Source organism: Pleurodeles waltl, chromosome 10, assembly GCF_031143425.1.
Source record: "Pleurodeles waltl isolate 20211129_DDA chromosome 10, aPleWal1.hap1.20221129, whole genome shotgun sequence".
NCBI lineage: Eukaryota > Metazoa > Chordata > Amphibia > Caudata > Salamandridae > Pleurodeles > Pleurodeles waltl.
Window position 1 is genome coordinate 1,017,448,899 of NC_090449.1, and position 22,564 is coordinate 1,017,471,462.

Sequence of the window (22,564 nt, forward strand, 5' to 3'; positions counted from 1 at the left end):
ACCGATATTATAAGGCAAAAGTGAGGAAAGAGTGGGAGAATGTATGTGAAAGCCATGCAACAGGAAAACTTGGAAGTAACTGTGTAGTACTTGGACCTGGGGCGAAAAGGGACCAGAATGGTTGAGAATACCAAGAATCAAGAGACTGCTTTATAGGCAATATGGGACTGGGAAATCCAGTTTAAACTCTTGATGCATGGATTGAGAGGAGCCAAGCCCCCCAAAGAACCTTAAAACACAGAGTAGTGGTGCAATCTGCTCACTTGTCCTAGAAATCCCAGGAAGTTACCATCTTTACATGGTGGTCTTGGTCAACACTCAAATACCCATTGAGCATCCTGTAAGAACAGGCCTCGAGGCGCATACCTTGTAATGAGATGGCATTTAGTTGTCTGAGGTTAAGGCAACCTAAATTTAGAAAGGGCAAAAGAAGGACTTGATCCCCTGTGTCAAGCTAACAGCTCTTTAACAGTGGTTGCAAATGCCAATATCAAAGTGAATTGTATTTTTTGCTTCTATTTGCTCTTCCAAATCAGAAAAAAGCTTTGCCAGTCATACTACTCACATACAAATAAGGAAAAATTGAATAGAGTTCTCCAGAGTCTTAAATAGACCGCAAATGAGCAGTTCAAAATCTGCAGCCATAAACCTTTGCAGTGAAAGCATTGGGGCCAATGTAATTCTCAGTTTGATCTGGAACTCGTCTAGCATTGCTGGCTTTTAAAGCTCTCACACAATGGTGAATACTGAGATCTTACAGTCCCAGCATCCATGAAATTTCCAGCTGGAGTATAGTTTAACTGCAAATAGGAGGAGCCCTTTACTGGTACAATGTGCACCCAGAAAGTGAAGGAAAGTGTACACATTTTTTCAAGCACATAAGGGTAAAGGTCTCAGAAGGAATGGTGCAACATGGTTCGCCCTGTGAGGGACCAGGTGACCTTGTGGCGGTAGAGCACCTTAGAAGAACCTATACTGAAATTAGGTTCTTCAGAGAGGGCCTTCCTGCTACTTGTCCTAAAAGGTACCTTAAAATAGTGGGGTACTCCAAGACCCTCATGGCACCATATAGTAAACTACAGAGTTATACGGGAAACAAACCTTTGAGTTGCCTCCAGTTGGACTGCAGCTGGTCCAGAATGAAAAAAACATATGCATAATTTACATTGACCTGAATCACTTCACAGTAAAAAAACACAATGGGGAACAGCTTTACACCTTAAACATGTCCAAGAGGAAAGTAAAGCGAACCTGCATTAAAGTCCATTCCATAAAACCATATAGGAAGAGTGCCGAGCACCACTTCAGAGATACTGAGTCTTCCCATATGTGAATAGATATTATTGGATTCACATGAATGTCATTAAAAGCACTAAGATTGAAGCACATGTACCTGCTACAGAGGGGAAACAAACTCCAATCCCAAAATTTGTGGAGGTTAGTGATGATAAAGCAAAATAATGAAAGAAAAGTAAAAGGTTTATAAGTCTAGGGAACTGTAACAGGCCTCTGAACATTCTATCTAGTAAATATCCTTGGTGCACAGTTGCTCCCAGTGGGAATTTCAGATAATAACTGACCATGTCTGTGATATAACATCCATTCGCCCAAAACAGGAAAGAGTAGGGCACTGTTACACCAACACATAATTTCATTTTAGACCTTTCGGAGCTGCACAGGGTAAGAAATAGTCCTCCAACTACTATTTTACTCCACTGTCATCGTATTCTTTGTTCTTCATAATATGCATGGCTCTCATAGAGATCCACTAGTGTGAATGACTGGATTCTAAATCCAGTCATTCACTACCATGACCCAGGACTGTTGCTAACAACACCTGTTACATACTGTTGCTATGTCAGAATGGAATTCTCTGAGAACCTGTCAGAGCAGCGCTGGAAAGCAGGGAGCTCAACTTCTAAAATAGACGGAAGGAAAGGCACAGAGTGGTGAGGGTAGGTAACAGGAAACCTTTTATTTGTGTTTTTTTAAAAAAAATTATTCGGGAGAGGGAGAGAGGCCATGTTATGAATAGCATCCCCATTATCCCTCTGCCCCTGCATAGCAGTTGAAAGCACCTTTGATCTCCTTGTCTATTTGAGGTCACTCAAAACCCCTCGGTGAAAAACATCTCTGTAATTCCTGTTACCTATATATGATTCTATAGTTTTACAGCAATGTTCAATTTTTCTTAACTTGCTACATTGACATATCTTGTTAGGTTGTAACATTGTTAAGTTGACTTGTTCTACATTACACCACGCACATTCTCCATGAGGCCTGCCTAACTGTTCATGCCAAGCTACCAAAGTGGGTCCTCTATTTGAGACAGTGGGGGAGCACAACAGACATCTCACACCAGATTGACTTCTCCACTCTCAAAGCCTAACAGCCGAACAGTAGGCGTCCTGTACAAAAATGGTGCAAGGTGAGAGAAAATCAGCATCAAAATAGGGAGTTAAGAGATAGAGTGATAGTGTCAAAAACTAAGGAAGTGCTCTCTATCTTTCATCTGAGTTACTATAGATTCTGGGAAGCAAGACAGCAAGCCTAAGCACACAGCAATTACTCCATTTCTGTCAACCGGCAGACAACAACAGCAACATAAATCGACAACATGGATATAATCTAATCTGGGTGGATTTGAGCAGTCACCTGGAGTGAAATGCACAATACTAAGGCAATCACTACAAGCTCCACATGTCTATGGGTATTTACCAGTCCTTATCTAATATACCTAGAGTAAGACATGCCTAATTAAAGACTAGTAGTCTATTTGAACTCCAAAAGGTTACCTACTTTCGACTACAGAATACATGTTTGTCTCTAAGAAAAGTGCGCAACTTGTGCCATTTTCAGCCTGAAGCCGAACAGAGCATTACTTGTCTTATTCTTGAAGGTGTAATTATAAAGGCTGGATTCTAGTCCCATATGATGCGTGGATTACAAATAACGAACATGTGAGCAGCTCAGAATGAACGAAGACATAAAAAAACACAGAAAGAGCCTGTAAAAAAAGACACATTTAGGATAGCTGAATCATGAGTTTGGATGTGGTACCCTTTATCCACAAAGAGAGATACATACAACTACCCTGGCATCACAAAGGCAATAAGAGAAAAGCTTGTTCTGCTGGTTATCCAAAGAAGTAGATTCATATATCAAGCAGAGCCAAAACCTGGAACTTGGCAGTTTAACAGTGCCATGAAAGGACCACCCTATTTTGTGATCCATCCCCACCACACTTACCAGATTAACAGGCACAATAAGCATACAAAACAGTGATGGATAGAATGCCTGAATTAATCTCAGCTACTGGTAATCACTCGGGTCGCATCCCAATCCATTGTTATTCTGCACACTATGCCACTTCAGTTTAGACCCAACTAACAGGGACAGGCTGCTTTCTAATCTCATTATGAGGTTATGCTTTCCCTAAATTGCCCTTTCAGCATCGACAACTTGCGCCGAAAGTGACCTTTATCACGTTTCCAATAATCAAAAGCACCTTCCTCAGCCTGTTTGAGAAAGTAAAATGTTGTTTGTTAATTACACCATTAGCACAGTTTGATAGTTTTATTTTTACCAATATCTGAGTTCAACTCGAGACCATATGATTACAAATAGCCATACCTAGAGTTTCCACAATGGGTAGTTTTTTCACAATAGCTTTCTTCTTAACCATCCTCATAACACCAAGTGCTAGTGTCACTGTTACTACGATCGGAAGACCTTCAGGAATAGCAGCCACAGCCAAACTGAAAAAAGAATCATGAAATTTGTTACGAAACAGCCATGTCTAAATATTTCATTAACATAGTTACACAATACTTGTGAGAAATGTTTTTGAAAGAAACTAGTTAGTCCAGCAAGTCCAGTTCTCATGCAATCGATCTTTCATAGATTCACAGGCTTGAATCCAAACAGCGAGCAGACAAACAGATCTTGAAATGAGGGGTGGACTAGGCTCATCTTTAGTGAAAGAGAATCTGCTTGATTAACTGAAGAGTCTGCTGTGACATTTAAATTCAGGTTACTTTTGCCGTGAATCTGGGATTACTTTGCAGTGACACTCTGTTCTTGGCAAAATTAAGGTTCAGTTCTACAACTGTGAACTCCTGCAGTTCCTCTGCCCTTCAGGCTGTCAGGGCTAAAAGGAGTGTTGTTTACTAGGAGGGATAATTTCGTATTGATCTATAGATCGGTTCAAAAGGGTCAACATCATTTGGCTGAGCACCTCGTTTAGCTTCCATGGTTCTGAGGTAAAACTAACATGTGGAAAATATAAGAATAGTCCTTTCAACAAACCTTCTTGAAAACAACAATGAAGAATCCAAGGTTCCTCTGAATTTGTTTAACGCAGCCAGACACACCCTGAGGAAGGTGGAATTCAACCCTTGTTTAGCTAAACTCAGAAGATACATAAGAATTTGATGCTACTGTGTTAAAAGAGGATATAGTCATTTCCCAGTGCATCATACACAAAAGTGCTTCCATGTGTACTGTAGGTTTTGTTGGTGGAAAGCGCATGCGTTTTTTCCAGAACTGTGCTACAGTCTTGTAGGATGTGCAATTGACCTGATTCTAGATGATCAGGAACCATGCTGTGAGGCTCAGTAATTGGAGATTGTCATGCAGCATCTGATTATTGAACTCAGAATGGAGGCTGGATTGTATTGTTTGTACTGAGGACATGTAGACAGTTTGAGTAGTTTGGTATGCCAGATCTTGGAAACCATGCTGAAGCTATCAGCAGCTGGCTCTGGCCTTCCTCACACACAAGGGATGAGTGAAAACATTGGAAAGGAGTCGGCACATCTCATCAACCAATTTTGGCATACTCATCAATCCCTGTTACCAGTACCTTTGTTATGTTGCAAACAGGTCAGTGATTAGTTGTCCCTCCCCACTGAAGATTTGCTGGAGTTGATACTGCTGAAGTTCCCATTTAGGACAATCCAACAAGGAACAAATAAGAGTGAATGAGAGCATCTGTCTTTGAATTCTGTACCACAGGTAAGTGTTCCACAGCAGCAAATCCTTAGATGGGGTTTGATAGCTTGATGGATGGTGTCGTCGGTTCTTATCCAGTTTGGGTAGTCTGGTTAGGAAGGCTTGTAATCGAACACAAAAATGGAGCTTCAATATATTATCACTGAGAGATTTCTGCTCTTCTGACCATAGACCTTTTGTGGAGAGGTCCTGTATGTGTGCTCCTCAACCTTCCATCAAGGCATCTGCTGTCATGATAGTATGGCTTGTGTGGGTTGGAATGGAAGGCTCATTAACAGTTTGATGGGAACCTCCACCACAGCAGAGCCTATTTTAGATGTAAAGTGGCAGTAACAATGTAAATGTCATCCCGGGACCCTGTTGGCAGCTTCCATCATAGCTAGAGCTCCTGCTGACCGGGACTCATACATAATAAACAAAAAGGTAATAATGATATGCAGGATTACATTAAATCCAAAAAAGATTTTTAGGTTTTGACTGTAGATAGTGTAGGAAAGTACCATCTTGCCTGGCATGTTACCCCCATATTTCACTGTATATATGTTGTTTTAGTCTGTGTGTCACTGGGACCCTGCCAGGCAGGGCCCCAGTGCTCATAAGTATGTGCCCTGTATGTGTTCCCTGTGTGGTGACTTACTGTCTCACTGAGGTTCTGCTAACCAGAACCTCAGTGGTTATGCTCCCTCTGCTTTCCAAATTTGTCACTAAAAGGCTAGTGACAAAATTTACCAATTCACATTGGCATACTGCTACATCTATATAATTCCCTTGTATATGGTACTGAGGTACCCAGGGTATTGGGGTCCCAGGAGATCCCTATGGGCTGCAGCATTTATTTTGCCACCCATAGGGAGCTCAGACAATTCTTTCACAGGCCTGCCACTGCAGCCTGCGTGAAATAACGTCCACGTTATTTCACAACCATTTACCACTGCACATAAGTAACTTATAAGTCACCTATATGTCTAACCTTCACCTGGTGAAGGTTGGGTGCAAAGTTACTTAGTGTGTGGGCACCCTGGCACTAGCCAAGGTGCCCCCCACATCGTTCAGGGCAAATTCCCTGGACTTTGTGAGTGCGGGGACACCATTACACACGTGCACTATTCATAGGTCACTACCTATGTATAATGTCACAATGGTAACTCCGAACATGGCCCTGTAACATGTCTAAGATCATGGAATTGTCTCCCCAATACCATTCTGGTATTGGGAGGACAATTCCATGATCCCCCGGGTCTCTAGCACAGAACCCGGGTACTGCCAAACTGCCTTTCTGGGGTTTCCACTGCAGCTGCTGCTGCTGCTGCCAACCCCTCAGACAGGTTTCTGCCCTCCTGGGGTCCAGGCAGCCCTGGCCCAGGAAGGCAGAACAAAGGATTTCCTCTGAGAGAGGGTGTTACACCCTCTGCCTTTGGAAATAGGTGTGAAGGGCTGGGGAGGAGTAGCCTCCCCCAGCCTCTGGAAATGCTTTGATGGGCACAGATGGTGCCCATCTCTACATAAGCCAGTCTACACCAGTTCAGGGATCCCCCAGCCCTGCTCTGGCGCGAAATTGGACAAAGGAAAGGGGAGTGACCACTTCCCTGACCAGTACCTCCCAGGGGAGGTGCCCAGAGCTCCTCCAGTGTGTCCCAGACCTCTGCCATCTTGGAAACAGAGGTGTTGGGGGCACACTGGACTGCTCTGAGTGGCCACTGCCAGCAGGTAACGTCAGAGGCTCCTTCTGATAGGCTCTTACCTCTCTTGGTAGCCAATCCTCCTAACCTGGCAGCCAAAGCTCCTTTTCTGGCTATTTAGGATCTCTGCTTTGGGGAATTCTTCAGATAACGAATGCAAGAGCTCACCAGAGTTCCTCTGCATCTCCCTCTTCACCTTCTACCAAGGATCGACCGCTGACTGCTCCAGGACGCCTGCAAAATCGCAACAAAGTAGCAAGACGACTACCAGCAACATTGTAGCGCCTAATCCTGCCGGCTTTCTCGACTGTTTCCTGGTGGTGCATGCTGTGGGGGTAGCCTGCCTTCACCCTGCACCAGAAGCTCCGAAGAAATCTCCCGTGAGTCGACAGAATCTTCCCCCTGCTAACGCAGGCACCAAAAGACTGCAACACTGGTCCTCTGGGTCCCCTCTCAGCCCGATGAGGGTGGTCCCTGGAACTCAGCAACTCTGTCCAAGTGACTCCCACAGTCCAGTGACTCTTCAGTCCAAGTTTGGTGGAGGTAAGTCCTTGCCTCCCCACGCTAGACTGCAAAGCTGTGTACCACGTGATTTGCAGCTGCTCCGGCTCCTGTGCACTCTTCCAGGATTTCCTTTGTGCACAGCCAAGCCTGGGTCGCCGGCACTCTGTCCTGCAGTGCACAACCCTCTGAGTTGTTCTCCGGCGCCGTGGGACTCCCTTTTGTGACTTCGCGTGGACTCCGGTTCACTTTTCTTCTAAGTACCTGTTGGGGTACTTCTGCAGGTGCTGCCTGCTTCTGTGAGGGCTCTCTGAGTTGCTGAGCGCCCCCTCTGTCTCCTCCTCCAAAAGGCGACATCCTGGTCCTTCCTGGTCCTCAGCAGCACCCAAAAACCTCTACCGCGACCCTTGCAGCTAGCAAGGCTCGTTTGCGGTCTTTCTGCGTGGGAACACCTCTGCAAGCTTCATCGCGACGTGGGACATCAGTCTTCCAAAGGAGAAGTCCCTAGTCCTCTTCTTTCGTGCAGAACTCCAAGCTTCTTCCAACCGGTGGCAGCTTCCTTGCACCTTCAGCTGGGGTTTCCTGGGGTCCAGCCCCCCACCCCCGGACACTGTCGCGAATATTGGACTTGGTCCCCCTGTCTTACAGGTACTCAGGTCCGGAAAACCGTTGTCAGTGCCCTGCTGGTGTTTGTTCTTCCTGCAGAATCCCCCTATCACAACTTCTGTGCTCTTTAGGGGTAGTAGGTGCACTTTACTCCTACTTTTCAGGGTCTTGGGGTGGGGTATTTTTCTAACCCCTCACTGTTTTCTTACAGTCCCAGCGACCCTCTACAAGCTCACATAGGTCTGGGGCCCATTCGTGGTTCGCATTCCACTTTTGGAGTATATGGTTTGTGTTGCCCCTATACCTATGTGTTCCTATTGCAATCTATTGTAATTCTACACTGTTTGCATTACTTTTCTTGCTCCTACTTACCTGATTTGGGTTTGTGTACATATAACTTGTGTATATAACTTATCTTCTTACTGAGGATACTCACTGAGATACTTTTGGCATATTTTCATAAAAATAAAGTACCTTTATTTTTAATAACTGTGTATTGTGGTTTCTTATGATATTGTGCATATGATACAAGTGGTATAGGAGGAGCTTTGCATGTCTCCTAGTTCAGCCTAAGCTGCTTTGCCATAGCTACCTTCTATCAGCCTAAGCTGCTAGAAACACCTCTTCTACACTAATAAGGGATAACTGGACCTGGCACAAGGTTTAAGTACCTCTGGTACCCACTACAAGCCAGGCCAGCCTCCTACAGATAGTATCCCATTTGCAGAGGACTGTGGCCATAGTGATTTTGAAATATGTCTTCTGGTTCAAAAGGTCTTGCCTAAGGTTGTAACCAAGAATGTTCCTTAGAAATGAAGGCAAGTCCTTCCTCCGACTGATGCCTCAGTCATGTAGTAAGTATCAAGCTCATGAGCCAAGATTAGTCTATTGAGCAGGCTTCACAAACAACCATCCAAGTGTGGAAATATTATCTGACTTTGATGTCGTATATATTACCAACGAAGAGATGTCATTTGCATGTGGCAGTCATAGTGTTTAAGGTTGGCTCAAGCATTATCGGCCCTGTAGAGGCTGACTTCATCGAACGCACCCTGTAGCCCAAGTTGTAAATCCACTTGCCTTTTCTATCTAAAAAGGCAGAGGTATGGATGACCAGATTTTAAGATATTCTTGTGGTCCATTTTCACAATGGCAGTCTGGTTTAGGGTGTCCCATTATACAAGCATGTGCTTTGTCTATATTTCTTCTCTAGTTCAGATATTAATGTTTGGACTGCAGCTTATGTCTTCCCCTGTTTGCAGTAGTATTCCAAAACTGAAAATGGCTTCACAGACCTCGCCTGGCAGTTGTAAAAGGCATATTCCTGCTCCATGGTTGTAATAGGTAGGTCGAATTTACTGGTTACCTTTTCCAACAGAGCGTGGACGTGAAAAATGCCATCTGCAGAAAAGTCAGGGTCGTTAAACTGTCTCTCCAGTTAGAACCTCTACGATCATCCTCCTCCCGATCATGGTCAGGAATCTTTGCATCTTCATCTACCTCACCCTACTTATCTTCCCCCATATAGGAGTAAATGATGCAGAGTGTGGAGACGGAAGAGGTTGTGTCGGTTAGAGGGTAGCGGCTGCGCTAGAGATGGGCGTGGCATATAATGCACATACTGTTGTGATTGAGAAACTAACTGTTGAAAGGTCTCCATCATCGGTTGTGAAGTAAGCAAGAATTTTAGAGGCATTTATATCATCTTGATAACTCCTTCTACAATGTAGTGACAAACATAGCCCCATACGTCGATCCATAGGATGAGGATGTGGCAGTAGGAGCACATGCAAGAAAAAATCCTGGGGTTACACCTCTTAAATTATGGTCTATGAAATGAAGCCTTGTCTGCAGGTTGATCATCATATGTCGGTACAACTGGACATCTAATTCCGCAGGAACATATGCAGTATCTGAAATTTAGTCCTGGTCACTAATTCTGGACTTCAATTCCGAATCTAAAATTTGTGGCATGAACACTTTCAGTCGCAATGACTGGAGATGCAAAAACGAAAGAGGCATCCCAGTAATGGTGGAATATGGATGTCCAGCTGGTATACCCTGGGGTCATGCTTGTTAATGGAGTCTTCGAGGTCAATGCGAACCTTTTCTGTGTTGACGACAATGGTGATAGAGTAAATGTCAACAAGGTTGTCAGAGGTGATTTGATAGTCGATGGTGAGGTCTTCATGGTCAAAGGGAGGCCTTACAATGTCACAACGTCAACGATCTCTATGAGCTCTTAATTATTTTCAGATGCCCTTCTATAGCAACTGATATTTCTCCTTTTTTAGGACTGAGTGCTTCCGTCCATCATGCGTTCTTTTTGCTTTTGTCACCCTAAGTGAGAAGGGTATGCCTAGACGTGGGTCCCATGCTCGCTATGCCACCAGATTCAAGCTAGCCTGGCTGATGAGGGGTGATCCCAGGATGCGTGTTTCTGGTCGAGGGAGGACCTGGCCTGACAGGTCAGCCTGGACTGTTCCCATGGGGAGCAGGGTCAAAACTGATTTGCATATGGCTGGGTCCAAACTCGAAAGGCATGTCAAGCAAAAAATACGATGGACTAAACTCAGATCTGTGACTGGGGGTGAATGTTTAATTTGTTCCGTATTCCGTCCATCATCTGTTCTTTTTGTGAATGCTTCATTAGAGCATTCCAGGGCAGGAAGCTTTAAATGTTTCCTCGCCTAAATCACTTTCATGGAATTATCTGAATAAGCACTACACATAAAATCGACCCCTAACAAGGGGACATTCAGTTTAAAAGGAGAAACCTTTTTCTCTTGAAGAAATAGACCAGCCATCCTTCTCAATCTTTTAAGAGTTTTTGAGGGAAAATTTCTGCAGATGGGACAAAAAGATGCCATGTAGGTGGGGTACAGGCAGTTTAGGCAAGTTCTTGAGGACCATCACCATAAATATTTCGCTGTGCGCAAAATGAACACTTTTTGAAGAAAGACCTATTCTCCTTGCCTGTCATGGTGGCAGTAGCTGTTTTTCCCCTCGGTCAGAATAAACAGAACAATAACCCCTGAAACAACTAATTGCTCAATGTAGCTGAAGCAAGATTTGGTAGAGTTCCAGGGTGGTTGAATTAGAGGTCAGCATACATTCAGACGTAGCCAATGTGTCAGTATAGGGCAGAGCTCGATTTGGGGGTTCCCACACATAACATGAGGTAGCAATCTGAGTTATGATGGCCACAAAAGACACAAGAGTGTTCAGTAAATTCAACTCATTGGCTGCATTGTGGGTCGTTTCAAATGAGGTGAGTGTGATATTAAACAAACGCTTTGGTCGGGGCTTAAGGCCATTTTAACACAGTTTTATTGCTATTTAAAATTACAGGGGATCCCCAGCTTGTGAATGTATGAAAGATCCAGTGCTGGAATATCTTACATTACTAACTTTCCATACAAAGGATGGCGCAATAGTAACAAGTAACAAAGATATTTACTGCCATGTTGCCCACTTTTCTTTCTCATCTGCATTACAAAATCATAAACAGGAAATAACCTGAATGAATAAATGCTGTTTCACTACAAAAACACCTTTATGTACCAGAGGTATAACAAGACTTCCCAAATGCCAGCACATTATCACTACCCTAAAAAGCACATAAAACAGACCATAGGTATCAAATGAAAAGCCTAATAATTATATCAAAAAGAAAAGCCCCCAACAACCTCTCTATGTCCAGCTTCTTTTTAAAAATGAACTAAATTACAGCAAATGTATATTTTCTTGGCAGAAAAATGTGACTAAATTAATAAAAGCCATAACCCATATTTCTTTGAACTTTATGTCAGGCTTCATGTTGAGTGTTATACATCTCTGCCATAACGGAAGAAAAATAAGTTAGTACTAAAAATAATTCACTTTTATGGGTAGATGCTTTGTTAACTCACCTTGCCTTTCATGCAAAGGCGGTAATGGTACAAAGAAATGTGTTGAAAGTATATACAGAATTAGAAATATCAGTTGCCACATTACATACTGGCAGGTCCCCATGCTCTCCTCTCATTGGAGGTGAGAGTCTGACAGGCAGTAGCTGCCATACTATAAGGGGAAGATGTGAAGACAGAGGTGGGAGTTTTCTATACACACATTCGATTGCCTACACTCTCAATATCCCCATTATGCGACTAGTGGATTTGAGGACTGAGGCTGAGACATGGAAACCACAGCTGGCCTAGCACTAGATTCAACACTTATTTCCTGAGCCTTAAAACGAGCCTAGGGTTATGTGGCACTGCATACCCCTACCATCAAAAGCACCCCCCCAATGGCCTGAAACAGCAGACTATGAAGGATGTACAGAGGCATGGGAAGCATGCATGTGTGTCCATAAGCTTGTGTTTATGAACATTTAGGTGTATGTCTACAAAAGTACACATGTATAGTTGCTAAAGTATACATTTGTCTGAGAATGTATGTGTGTGTTTGTCTGCCTGCCTGGCATTTCAGTAGGATTCCTTTGTACAATGGTGGCCTGACAAGAATATGCTAGAAATCTTTGGTGTTATGTTTGCCATTTTTAATCAAAACAATCTTGTGGGTCATTGACTAAAAAGGTTTAAAAGGAGAATATCACAAAAGACCCATTGGGATGGAAATGTTTAGTCATGAATGCAATGAATTATAGAAATAAAGATTCCTTGAATGTGTGTAAAACTTTCTCTTGATTTCCTGAGGTAGCCATAAATTACTAGGCAGAACTGTCCTTTATCAGTGGTATCCCAGCGCATTGAGTATTTCTGTATCACACTTGGATTGATCAGGTATTTGCTTTGGTGTGTCAAACAGCTGGTGGGACAGGTTAAGGCTTACTGCAGGATGTGGTAGTAAATTTGTATCTGAGATATAGCAAGTACAGCAGTCACACAGAAAAAGGTAAACACAATCCCTTTTAAAAACAATAGGTGGGTATTTACAGCAGCAACATGTTCAGGGAGCTCAAATTAAGACACTCCAAAGAAAACAGAGATGACCGACACACATTTCAGCGAAGAGACATGATTCCAATGTATCCTAACGCTTGCACTGTAAGAAGCTGCTGTCCATTTAATATCAGACTCCATGGGCAATGTTATCCTGTGGGTTGGAGTTTGTGATGTGTTAGCAATCTTCCAGCCTGTTGGGTCTCTTCACAACTCTTACATGTTTTCGTTGCAATCCCCTTGTCAATGGAATCTTGGTGCAACAGACAAGAGGTAACTACATATCTTTTGACAAGGATATTTCTTTGCTTTTGTTTCAGTATTTTAAACACCAGGTGTTTAGGTTCTTGCTCAAGGCAATACTGTAATGAATGCTCTCAAATCCAGAAGAGAATACCAGATAAAATAAAGTTAATAGGTGTCTGGTCAACCAGCATTTATGGGCTTTAATGTTTTTAACTGTAGCTTAGAAGACAGAATTCAGGGGAGCCAAATGGGATTCAAAGTAGTCCTGGCCATGTCTGGGGTACTGGGAAATGTGATAACTGCACATGGCTGCCAATAGTGGGTGACTGCAAACCTTAGAAGCCCATGTCTCGAAAAGGGTCAAGATTTTTGGTCCCAGGAACCCCAAATGAACAAGGATGCATTCACCAAAAACAAACACACCCTAGTTTTTGGTTATAATGTATTTTGTAACTTCAATACCTAGGGATCCAAAGGTTATGTTATGCCTTATTTGTAAGGCGCACACAATACACAAGAGGTATATTGGTGTCTGGTGGAAGGAGACAACTGGAAAGTCTGATGGAGGCCTAATGGAAATGCCAGGGAATCAGTTTCTTCCTGAACTTAAGGGTAGAGTTTGAAGATCTGATGGAGAGGAAGAGTTGGTTCCATGCCTTGAGTGTAATGTGGGAGAAGGCTCAACCTCACACTTTGGCTCACCAGACATAGGGGACATAGGCAGGCAGTAGGCCAGCCAAGTGGAGGTGTCTGAATGGGATATGCAAGTAGATGTAGTCATTGAGGTATTCGGGATCCCGGTTGTGCAACGCCTTGTAGGTGCGAGTGAGAAGTTTGAAGAGGTAACATTTCTGGATCGGTAGCCAGTGGCAGTCTTTCAGGTACTTGGTGATGCGGACCCAGAGTGGTAGACTGAGTGAGAGTCTGGCAGCCTTGTTTCGTATCACATAGAACCTGATGGTGAGTTTAGCTGTGATGTCCACATACGATGAATTCCTATAGTCAAGTCTGCTGGTGACGAGTGCTTGAATCACCATTCTAGACATTGAGGGGGAGCCAGCTAAATACCCTCCTGAGCAGGTTGACGCATCCAAGTTGACCTGATTGGACATTGAGAGTTGGTTGTCGACCATAATGCCCAGGTTTTTGGAGACTTTGGTGGGGAAGAGGTATGGTGACCAGAGCAAGGTGTCAAACAGTACAAGTTTAGGCAGGTAGTTCTTTACTTAACTGGCTAATGAGGACAGAAACTTTCTGAAATTAGATCAGGTGGTGTGTGTAACTTAGCGAGGAATAGAACCTGATAGGTGTATCCTAGTTGGAGATGATGAATGATGCAGAAGTCAAAGGCAACGATAATGGAGGTAAGAGGACCATGTAGGTGTTGAAGCAGGTGTGGCTCTGGTAGGAGCCCTTGTGCACGCCACCGATCAATATGGTCGTGTCTAACCTACTAAGGGCTAGGCTCATGAACTGTGTGCATCCAAAGAGGAAGGAGCAGATCCAGAGTAAGGCTGGCCAATGGATCTCATATCTGTGGAGGTATCTGAAGAGGATGGGGTGGGAGACAGTGGCAAAGACCACTGAGAGGTCCAAGGGGAGGATAGTTACCATTTTGCCTTTGTCAGTGGCAGATACCATTGGAGGCAGCAATGGGGGCTGCTTCAGCTGGATCTGAATCTGGATTGTGAAGGGTCCAGCAGGTTACTCATTGGATTTGAGGTAAGCTGGAGAGGTGGGCACTGATGAGTTTTCGAAGACTTTGGCTGGATAGAGTAGGAGAGAGATAGGCTTGCAGTTAGACATGGTATGGGGTCGGCCAGCTGTTTCTAAAGAAGGGGAAGGATTATGCTGCATTTCCAGGAGCGTGTAAATGTGGCATTATAAAGGAACAGGTTAAGTATAGGGGAGCAATGCAGACAGATTTGAGCCCATGATTGCAGATGGTTATGGGTTATGGATCAGAGGGAACTCCAGATGTGATAGTACGCATTGTGGTGGTAACTCCAGTGATGGTGATCATGGGTCAGCAGGTCATGGTTGTTTCTGAGGTGGTGTTGGCTTCCGGGAGGAGAAGGTCGAGGTAAGAGAATAGGATTGTAGAGAGATGGTTCCAATGTGCCAGAGTTGTGCATTATATGAAAACAAAAGAGAAACATTAATCTGTAGATTAAATATAAGCATAGATCATACTGTCAAAACTGCTATGCGTCCTCTTCATGACCATAAGTTTTTTCAGCAGTGGGTGATGGATGCAGGGGTTCACTATAGGCTAAAGGGATAGTGTACATGGCAGGGTGCCTGAGGGCACTGCCTTCTCATCAATAGTTGCAGTAATGAAGTGTCACTGGCACATTCATAACCCAACAATACTTCTTTTCATGATTGGTATATGTAAGCTCAACTGTAGACCCTTGTGACTAGTGAGCAGGTCGTCCCATTTTCTCAGTCCTCCATGCAAATCTCAGCCAGCTTGCCCTTTGTTCAGTCTCCTCGGTTAGGGAAACTTTCCCCAAACCTGACATGCCAGGTTCTGGGATTTCAAGCATAGAGTAACACCTTCAGTCTTTGTCTGATAATCTGATCTTATATTTAGTCCCTGTCCCAGAAAAGTAGTAACAGTATGTTCTGCTTCTGTCACAGTTTCTGCTGATTCCTCAGCAGGATATTTTTAAATATAGACGAGTATTAAAAACTAGTTCCAGAGGCACAATTGTAGAAAGCAGACACTGCTACCGCTGTTAGAGGTTTCCAAAGGACAGGCATCAGGAGTTTACAAGAACAGGGATGCTGGAATGGCCATTACACTTAAACTGTGACACTGAGGAGCAATGACTGTCCCCATCAACTACAGGAGACTGAACAAACTTTAAAGAAAGGGATCAGTGGACACCTTTTCCAGAATACAGTTAAAAAGGCTGTGCTGGCACATATCAAATCAGTTGTTGCCAGCCTTAAGCCTATTCACAGCGTTGCGATATACCACTTACAGAAGTTTTGTTCTGTTGCTGGAGCAAAGAAAAGGCAATATGGAGCACCTCAGGTGGTTTGAAACATGCTAACGCCATTGGAAGAAGAGAAACAAGACAAACCTTAATAGGCAGAAAGGAAAAATAACTACACAGCAATTGTCTGCAGGGGTAACTTTGTTCTTGCAACACACTCCACAAGATCTTTGGGACCCTAAGGCTTTTTAACCAATTTTTTTGAAAATGTGCTCCAGAATGCATCATCTGACTATTTCCAAGTTTTGCTTGTGGGATAGTTGATTAGTGGAGAGGATGGTGTAAACCCCTATTGTGACCCTGGTGGAGCTGTTTCACAAACAAAGTAATCAGATGAATCAGGTTTTGTCTCGGTTTGAAAGAAGCAATTATATTATTTCTGATGACTTCAGATAATAGTAAATGTAGTGGAAACTTGGACAGTGACAAGACTAAACCAGAGGGTAGATATGGAGCCTAGTAAGTTAAATCTGCACAGAAAGAAGACTTTGTTTCATGGGGATAACAGAAAGCATAGTATTGGGCCCAGCTGTTAAGCTTTTGTTGCATGTAATGTACAAGTTGCAGAGTTATGTAAGCAAAGTGCACCAAAGTGGGTGGTTTTGGCTCTGTGCTGAGGGAAATACTATTGCCTCATTAGAGGGCCAGGGAGTTGCTTGCTAGTAATACGCTCTCCATCTGGTGTCTGCCTAGCTCCTTGTACAGATGCCATTTTATTTGGAGAGGGTCCGCTGGCTCTTAGTGGCCTTGCTAAGAAAGTGATGTAGTCAGAAGGCTTGTAAGCTATGGGTGTCTCCCTTTTGAGCTGTTCCAATCATTGGTCTTGATGTTCACATTTCACTGTAGGATTGGTTCTATCTGTTCAGCACTCTAGTATTGTTTCACCCCTTCTGCAGAAGTCTGTTTCTCAGTTCTCACCTCAGAATCTGGGGATGGATTGTGTAGTGAACATTACACAATAAGTATTGTTTCTATAAGATTTGAGAAGAACATCACTGATGGAGCTGCAAGGGATAATCATGTAATTTTCACCTATGTCAGGACACATCCTTTGCTTCACACTAGCACCCTCCCCAGCCCAATGGCCTACCTTGCACCGGCAACCTGCTTTCATTTACTATCCGCTAATAATCCAAATGGAATAGGGTGTGGAATTGTACCTGGAAATTGAGATCTGCATGGGTATTTTACTAATCTCTGGGGGTTAACTTGTAATACCCGGATTTAGATGCTGCTATACTAGCTAAATAGTAAATTTCAGCTACTCTGTACTCACATGAACATCTGCCCTACTCATGATAGGGGCCTAAGAAAGCTACTTTCTATGAAAAAGGGGTGAAGTGAAGTATGAGTAGAAAAGGAGGTCTATCCTTTGACCTTGTTTATCAATTTAGTAATTAATGGTACAGGACAAAAGCAAAAAGGAATCTCTGCTTCCAGTTGATCAAAAGTGCAATGTGCTTGGAATTCACTTCTGGGAACCTAAATGCAATGGCTGGCCAATTCTTGTATCTATGAACAAAACTCTGTGGAAATTCTCATTCTTGAGAAGCGCTAAACAAGATGCTGCCAGTTAAGACTCATTTATGGCTTGCTGTAGACCTCGCTTACAGTACCTGTCTCAACATTTTGACACAACAAGTGTTTCTCTGAAACTGCAGGTCGCTTGCCAATAGCCAATGCTGAATAGGTGGAGCATTGTGAGAGGTAGTCCCCAATCTTTTTTCTCCTAGTTTTTGCAGCTAATACAAGGCTTTTGTGTTGTCTGTGTCAATCAGAACTGCCTTTTCCATAAACAGAGAGTAGGAACAGTTTCTTACCTGTAACTCCAGTTCTCTCGTAGAAGAATCTCCATTGAAGCCATAAGCACTGAATCGTCCCGCCCATGTTCGTGTAACCCGCAGCACTTTTTCAAAATATATCTTCATAAGTGAAGATGTTTGCCTTTCCTCAAGGAGGCCTGCAGTCACTTAAGAGCGAAAATATTATGCAGCTTATAGGAACAGGCTACAATGGTCCAATTCTTCATCTTGTACTTACAAAAAGGGGCCAGGAGAATTATATATTTATATAATATTATGATGTTTTTGGAAAGCAGCATAAATGTTTTTAACAAACCCTTTCTTGATAGAGTACAGAGATGAAGGAAAGCAGGACAGTGTAGCCCCGTAGGCTGTCATTATACAAGTTAAAAATAGAGACTGTGCCTTTAAGAATCTAGAGGCCACTTTTGGCTAGATGATAGTCCCTGGTTAGCTTTTTGATAGCATAACAGGATACAGGAAACTATCCATCAGGAAATAGATTGTTTGGAACTGGCTACCCATGTACAGACCAGACCATAGTTGATAAACAGTTGGTTCCATCTGCGGATGTCACGTGTCTTATCAAGATAAAACTTCAAGACTCTCCTCACATCTAGGGAATTAAGTATTGTTTCAGTTGGAGTAGAGGGATTCTGAAAGAATATTGGTAATGAGATGGTTTCATTTACATGGAAATTTGAAATAACCTTAGGTAGGAATTTTGGGTGAGGCCTCACAACCACTTTACTAGAGTGAAAGACTGTGTATGGTTTGTGAGAACATAATGCTTGGATCTCGCTAACCATGCATGCTGATGTCACTGTTACAAGAAAAGGTGTTTTCCATGAAAGATGTTGCAGGGATGCCTTGTGAATGGAGTTGAAAGGGTCCTGCATATGTTGTGAAAGGACTATGTTATATTCCCAGGGAGGTGAAGGACGCCAAATGGGACAGAAAACCTTCTTCAACTCTTCAAAAAAATCCTTCATTAAAGGGATTTTAAAAAATGAGGTTTGTGAAGGATACTTTCTATAGGCAATAAGGGCTGCCAAGTGAACCTTTATGGAAAAGAATTGCATGCTAGATTTGCCAAGTGTAGTAAGTATGGAAGAATGACATATTTTTGCAAGTAGTAGGACCATGTTCTTAGAGGACATCAAATGCAAAAATCTATTTCACTTGAAGACATATGTGGAACAGTTGGAAGAACACTTAACCTATTTGAGGATCTCCATGCGGTCTTGTGGCAGGTTCAAATGTCGTTACTTTACTAGTTCAGGAGCTATACAGTCAAATTCAAGGAGGAGAGTTTTGGGTATACCGTATCGCCTCTGAATTTCATTAGGTCTGGTCTGCATGGCAGCATGAGATGTGGACACTGACCAGTGAAGAAAGAATGTAAAGCACCATTGACGTGGCAACTCAGGAGCTTCTAGGATCATCTTAGCTCTTGAGTTGGACAGCTTGATGAGGACTGACAGGATCACGTGAATCTGTGGAAAGCCATAAAGAAATCTGCCTGACTAGTCTATCCATAGATCATTCCCCAGTGTCCCTGGCTCAAAGTATCTTGAGGCGAGTCTTCAGAATTTTTTGCTTCCTGATGTGGCGAACAATTCGATGGTTGGAGTGCCCCACAACTTGAAGATGTTTTGTAAGATGTCATCATGTAAGACCCATTTGTAGTTTTCCTGCAGAACTCTGCTGAGAGCGTCTGCTTGAGCATTTTGAACACCTGGAAGGTGCACTGCCGTGGTCGTTAGGTCCCTGTCTATGAGCCATTTCCAGATTGTCTGGGCCTCGTGTGACAAGGGCCTGGACTTCGTCCCTCCCTGCTTGTTAAGGTAGTATACAGTGGTTACACTGTCCATCAGAACAAGCATGGACTGACTGGGTTTTGAACGATGGACGTAACGCCTCCAGCGCCAAGTAGGCTGCACGTGGTTAGAAGAGACTGATGTGATCACCTTTACCTGTGATCACCTGTCCTGATTTTGGAGGTGATCCATGAGGGGCTTCCACTCATAGTAGTGCTGCATCCGTGACTATTGTTTGAGGAGGAACCTGCTGATAAAATGGCAGTCCTCAAAGCAGGTTGGCTGGAGAACACCACCATTTCAGGGACTGCTTCACATGAAGGGATACTTTTATCCGGTCTTCCCAGCTGCCCGTTAGTTGGTCCCATTGGTCTTCGAGACATTCCAGGAGAGGGTCCATGTAGAGACGAGCATTCAGTGTGAGGAGCATGCAAGAAGCCATTAAGCCAAGAAGAGAAAACTCTGCCCTCACTGCTGGATTAGAGACTGACATGAGAGAATGGCTCTTTTGTCATCTTTTGTTATGTTTTGCCACGCTGCCATATAATGAGAAATACTTCCCGTAACCGAGGGGTGGTGGGGGTAATAATTCACGGTTTCGATCCAGATGGTTGTTTACCCCTTGAGGAGGCTGCTCGGTGGACCCTTTTGACGGGGATCTTCACCTAAGCCTCAACCACGAGGTTGCCCCTCATGAAAACCTTTGATGCTGCCTTGACATCGATCTGGACCTTGACAGCATCTATTGTCACTGCCTTGGTGTTGACATATTCCTCAACCTCGAAAGAGGTCTGTGTCGACGTGTGAGTCCTCAATGTCAAAACACCTTGCCTCAATGATGATCTCCGGCACATCCTCAACCTGGCTTTTTAATAGCGAACAGGTAGGTGTTGTACCTCTCCTCGATATCGATCCTCTCGATGTTGACTGGGACCGATGGCATTTTTCTACAGTTTTCTTTCCTGCACCTCCTCCAGAGACAGATGACAAAGCCATGGCAGAGGAATGAACCTCTCCTCGTTCCGAGGTCCCATCATGCGGCTGCATTTGTTGCCTTTGTCGTACCACAGTGCCATCGAGGTGAATTTTCTCCCTGTCCTTCAAGGTATGCCTGGAGAAGTTCCTGCAGTGGTGACGAGACTCAGAAACATGACTTTCTGGGAGGCAGATGATACAGTCTTTGTGAGGGTCTGTTTTAGTCTTCTTCTCCCACAGGCTGAGTTTTTGTCAAATAAAGAAGACAATTTGTCTGACTAACTACCTTAATTTTCTGTCAGAAAAAAACACAAAAGCGCCAAGAGAGTTCTAAACTGTTGAATGAAATGGTTGTCAAGAAAAATCTCTTGAGAAAAAAAAGCCAATATTGGCAGAGCTCAATGCTCCCAGATCCTGTCAGCAGTAGCCGCAAAAAACAGACCTGAAGCAACTACCACTTGCTCAGCATGATGGGATACTGGTGGTCTCTAGGTTCTTACAGGCACAGTCTCTAATTTTTAATTCATATAATGAAAGCCTGTGCGGCTACACTGTCCTGCTTTCCTTCATTGCTGTACTCCTCAAAAAAGGGCTTGTGAAAGACACTTCTGCTATTTTACAAAAACATAATGAAATTACACATACACATATAATTCTCCTGGCCCGCATTTTTAAGTACAAAATGAAGAATTGGGCCATTGTAGTCTGTTCGTCTAGGCTGCAAAATGCTTTTCTCTGTTAAGTGACCCTGCAGACCTTCCTAAGAAAGGCGAACATACGTAAGAAGATATGCTGTGAAAAAGTGCTCCAGGGACCCTGCACGTCGGCGGCGCTATTTGGTGCTTATGACTATCAATGGAGATTCCCTACAAGAGAAAATTAATTTCAGTAACAAAAAATAAAATGAGGCTTCCTTTTCAGACTACTTACCTTACATTTGTAAGAAACCAAGTGTGCCTTTCCACGCATCAGCGTATACAAGTTATCAATCTGAGAAGGAAAGGTTATGTAATAGCACTTCAGTTAGAAGGTTGTTCCAGGACCTCCACCACATGAGTGAGAACTCCATGCCAGTTGATTCTCTTTTTTTCTCCCTTTCAACCATGACCATGTACGTTCATATAATATTAAAGCAGTTTCACATGAATTCATACATTCAGGTTGATGTGTGTGCAAAAGCCACAGAGCATGTGCAAGAAGAGATCGGCTTCGTCATAGGGTGACGCTGTCTACAAGATTCAACAAATGATACACTCTCCATTTACAATATGCAGAGTTGATTCTAGGTAGTGCATTGTCTCAAGTTTGTAACAGTATATGGTTTTGGACGTATATGTGGATCCCCAGATGTTTTAGGAAAGCAGCTGTAGTTAGGAAATGCTGCTTAACTTTTTTATAACTAATTGACTAGATAGGGTTACATAGAAATCTTGTTTCCTGAGATATGTTGTCACAACTGAGATGTACTATGACAACATTCATTCATTCATTCATTTGAAGAATTAAGTTCAGGCCAAACGGTAGGATATTCTAATAGTAGTCAACAGCCCCTGACATAAACCGCTATGGACTTTTTTTTATATGCACATGAAAGCATCAATAATCTTGAGAAACTTTTCAGAAGACTTGTTGGAGAGTTTCCAACCTGAACATTTCTTTCACAATTATTTTTTGGCTTATTTCAGACTAAAAGTTTGAATTCTTCTTTTCGTGCCTTCTTCTGAATCAGCAAGAGTAAACACACTTTCCCTTTCTGTGCGAAAAACAAATGGTACAACTGTCTGTGTTTGCAGTAGTTGGCAAACTCCATACTTCATAGATTGCTTCTAGGTATCTTTTTCAGAAGAAGAGAAGACAGAAGGGTAATGACGCTCAATGTATAGATGTTTAGCATATTGTTCATTATTCATCTGTCGTTTATGGTGTTTTTCCACTCTAAATGGGGACCAGAAATAACTTATTACTTGATCTGGA

General features: G+C 43.2%; 1 protein-coding gene across 3 annotated transcripts in view; it reads right to left on the reverse strand.

Annotated features, from left to right (window-relative positions):
* Positions 1-22,564, reverse strand: part of ATP2C1 (ATPase secretory pathway Ca2+ transporting 1) — a 472,867-nt gene that overhangs the window by 185,988 nt on the left and 264,315 nt on the right. For all 3 annotated transcript variants that reach the window (XM_069211924.1, XM_069211925.1, XM_069211926.1), the window contains one exon: positions 3,634-3,758. In XM_069211924.1, coding sequence (XP_069068025.1) covers positions 3,634-3,758 — 125 coding nt within the window. The remainder of the gene's footprint in view (positions 1-3,633; positions 3,759-22,564) is intronic.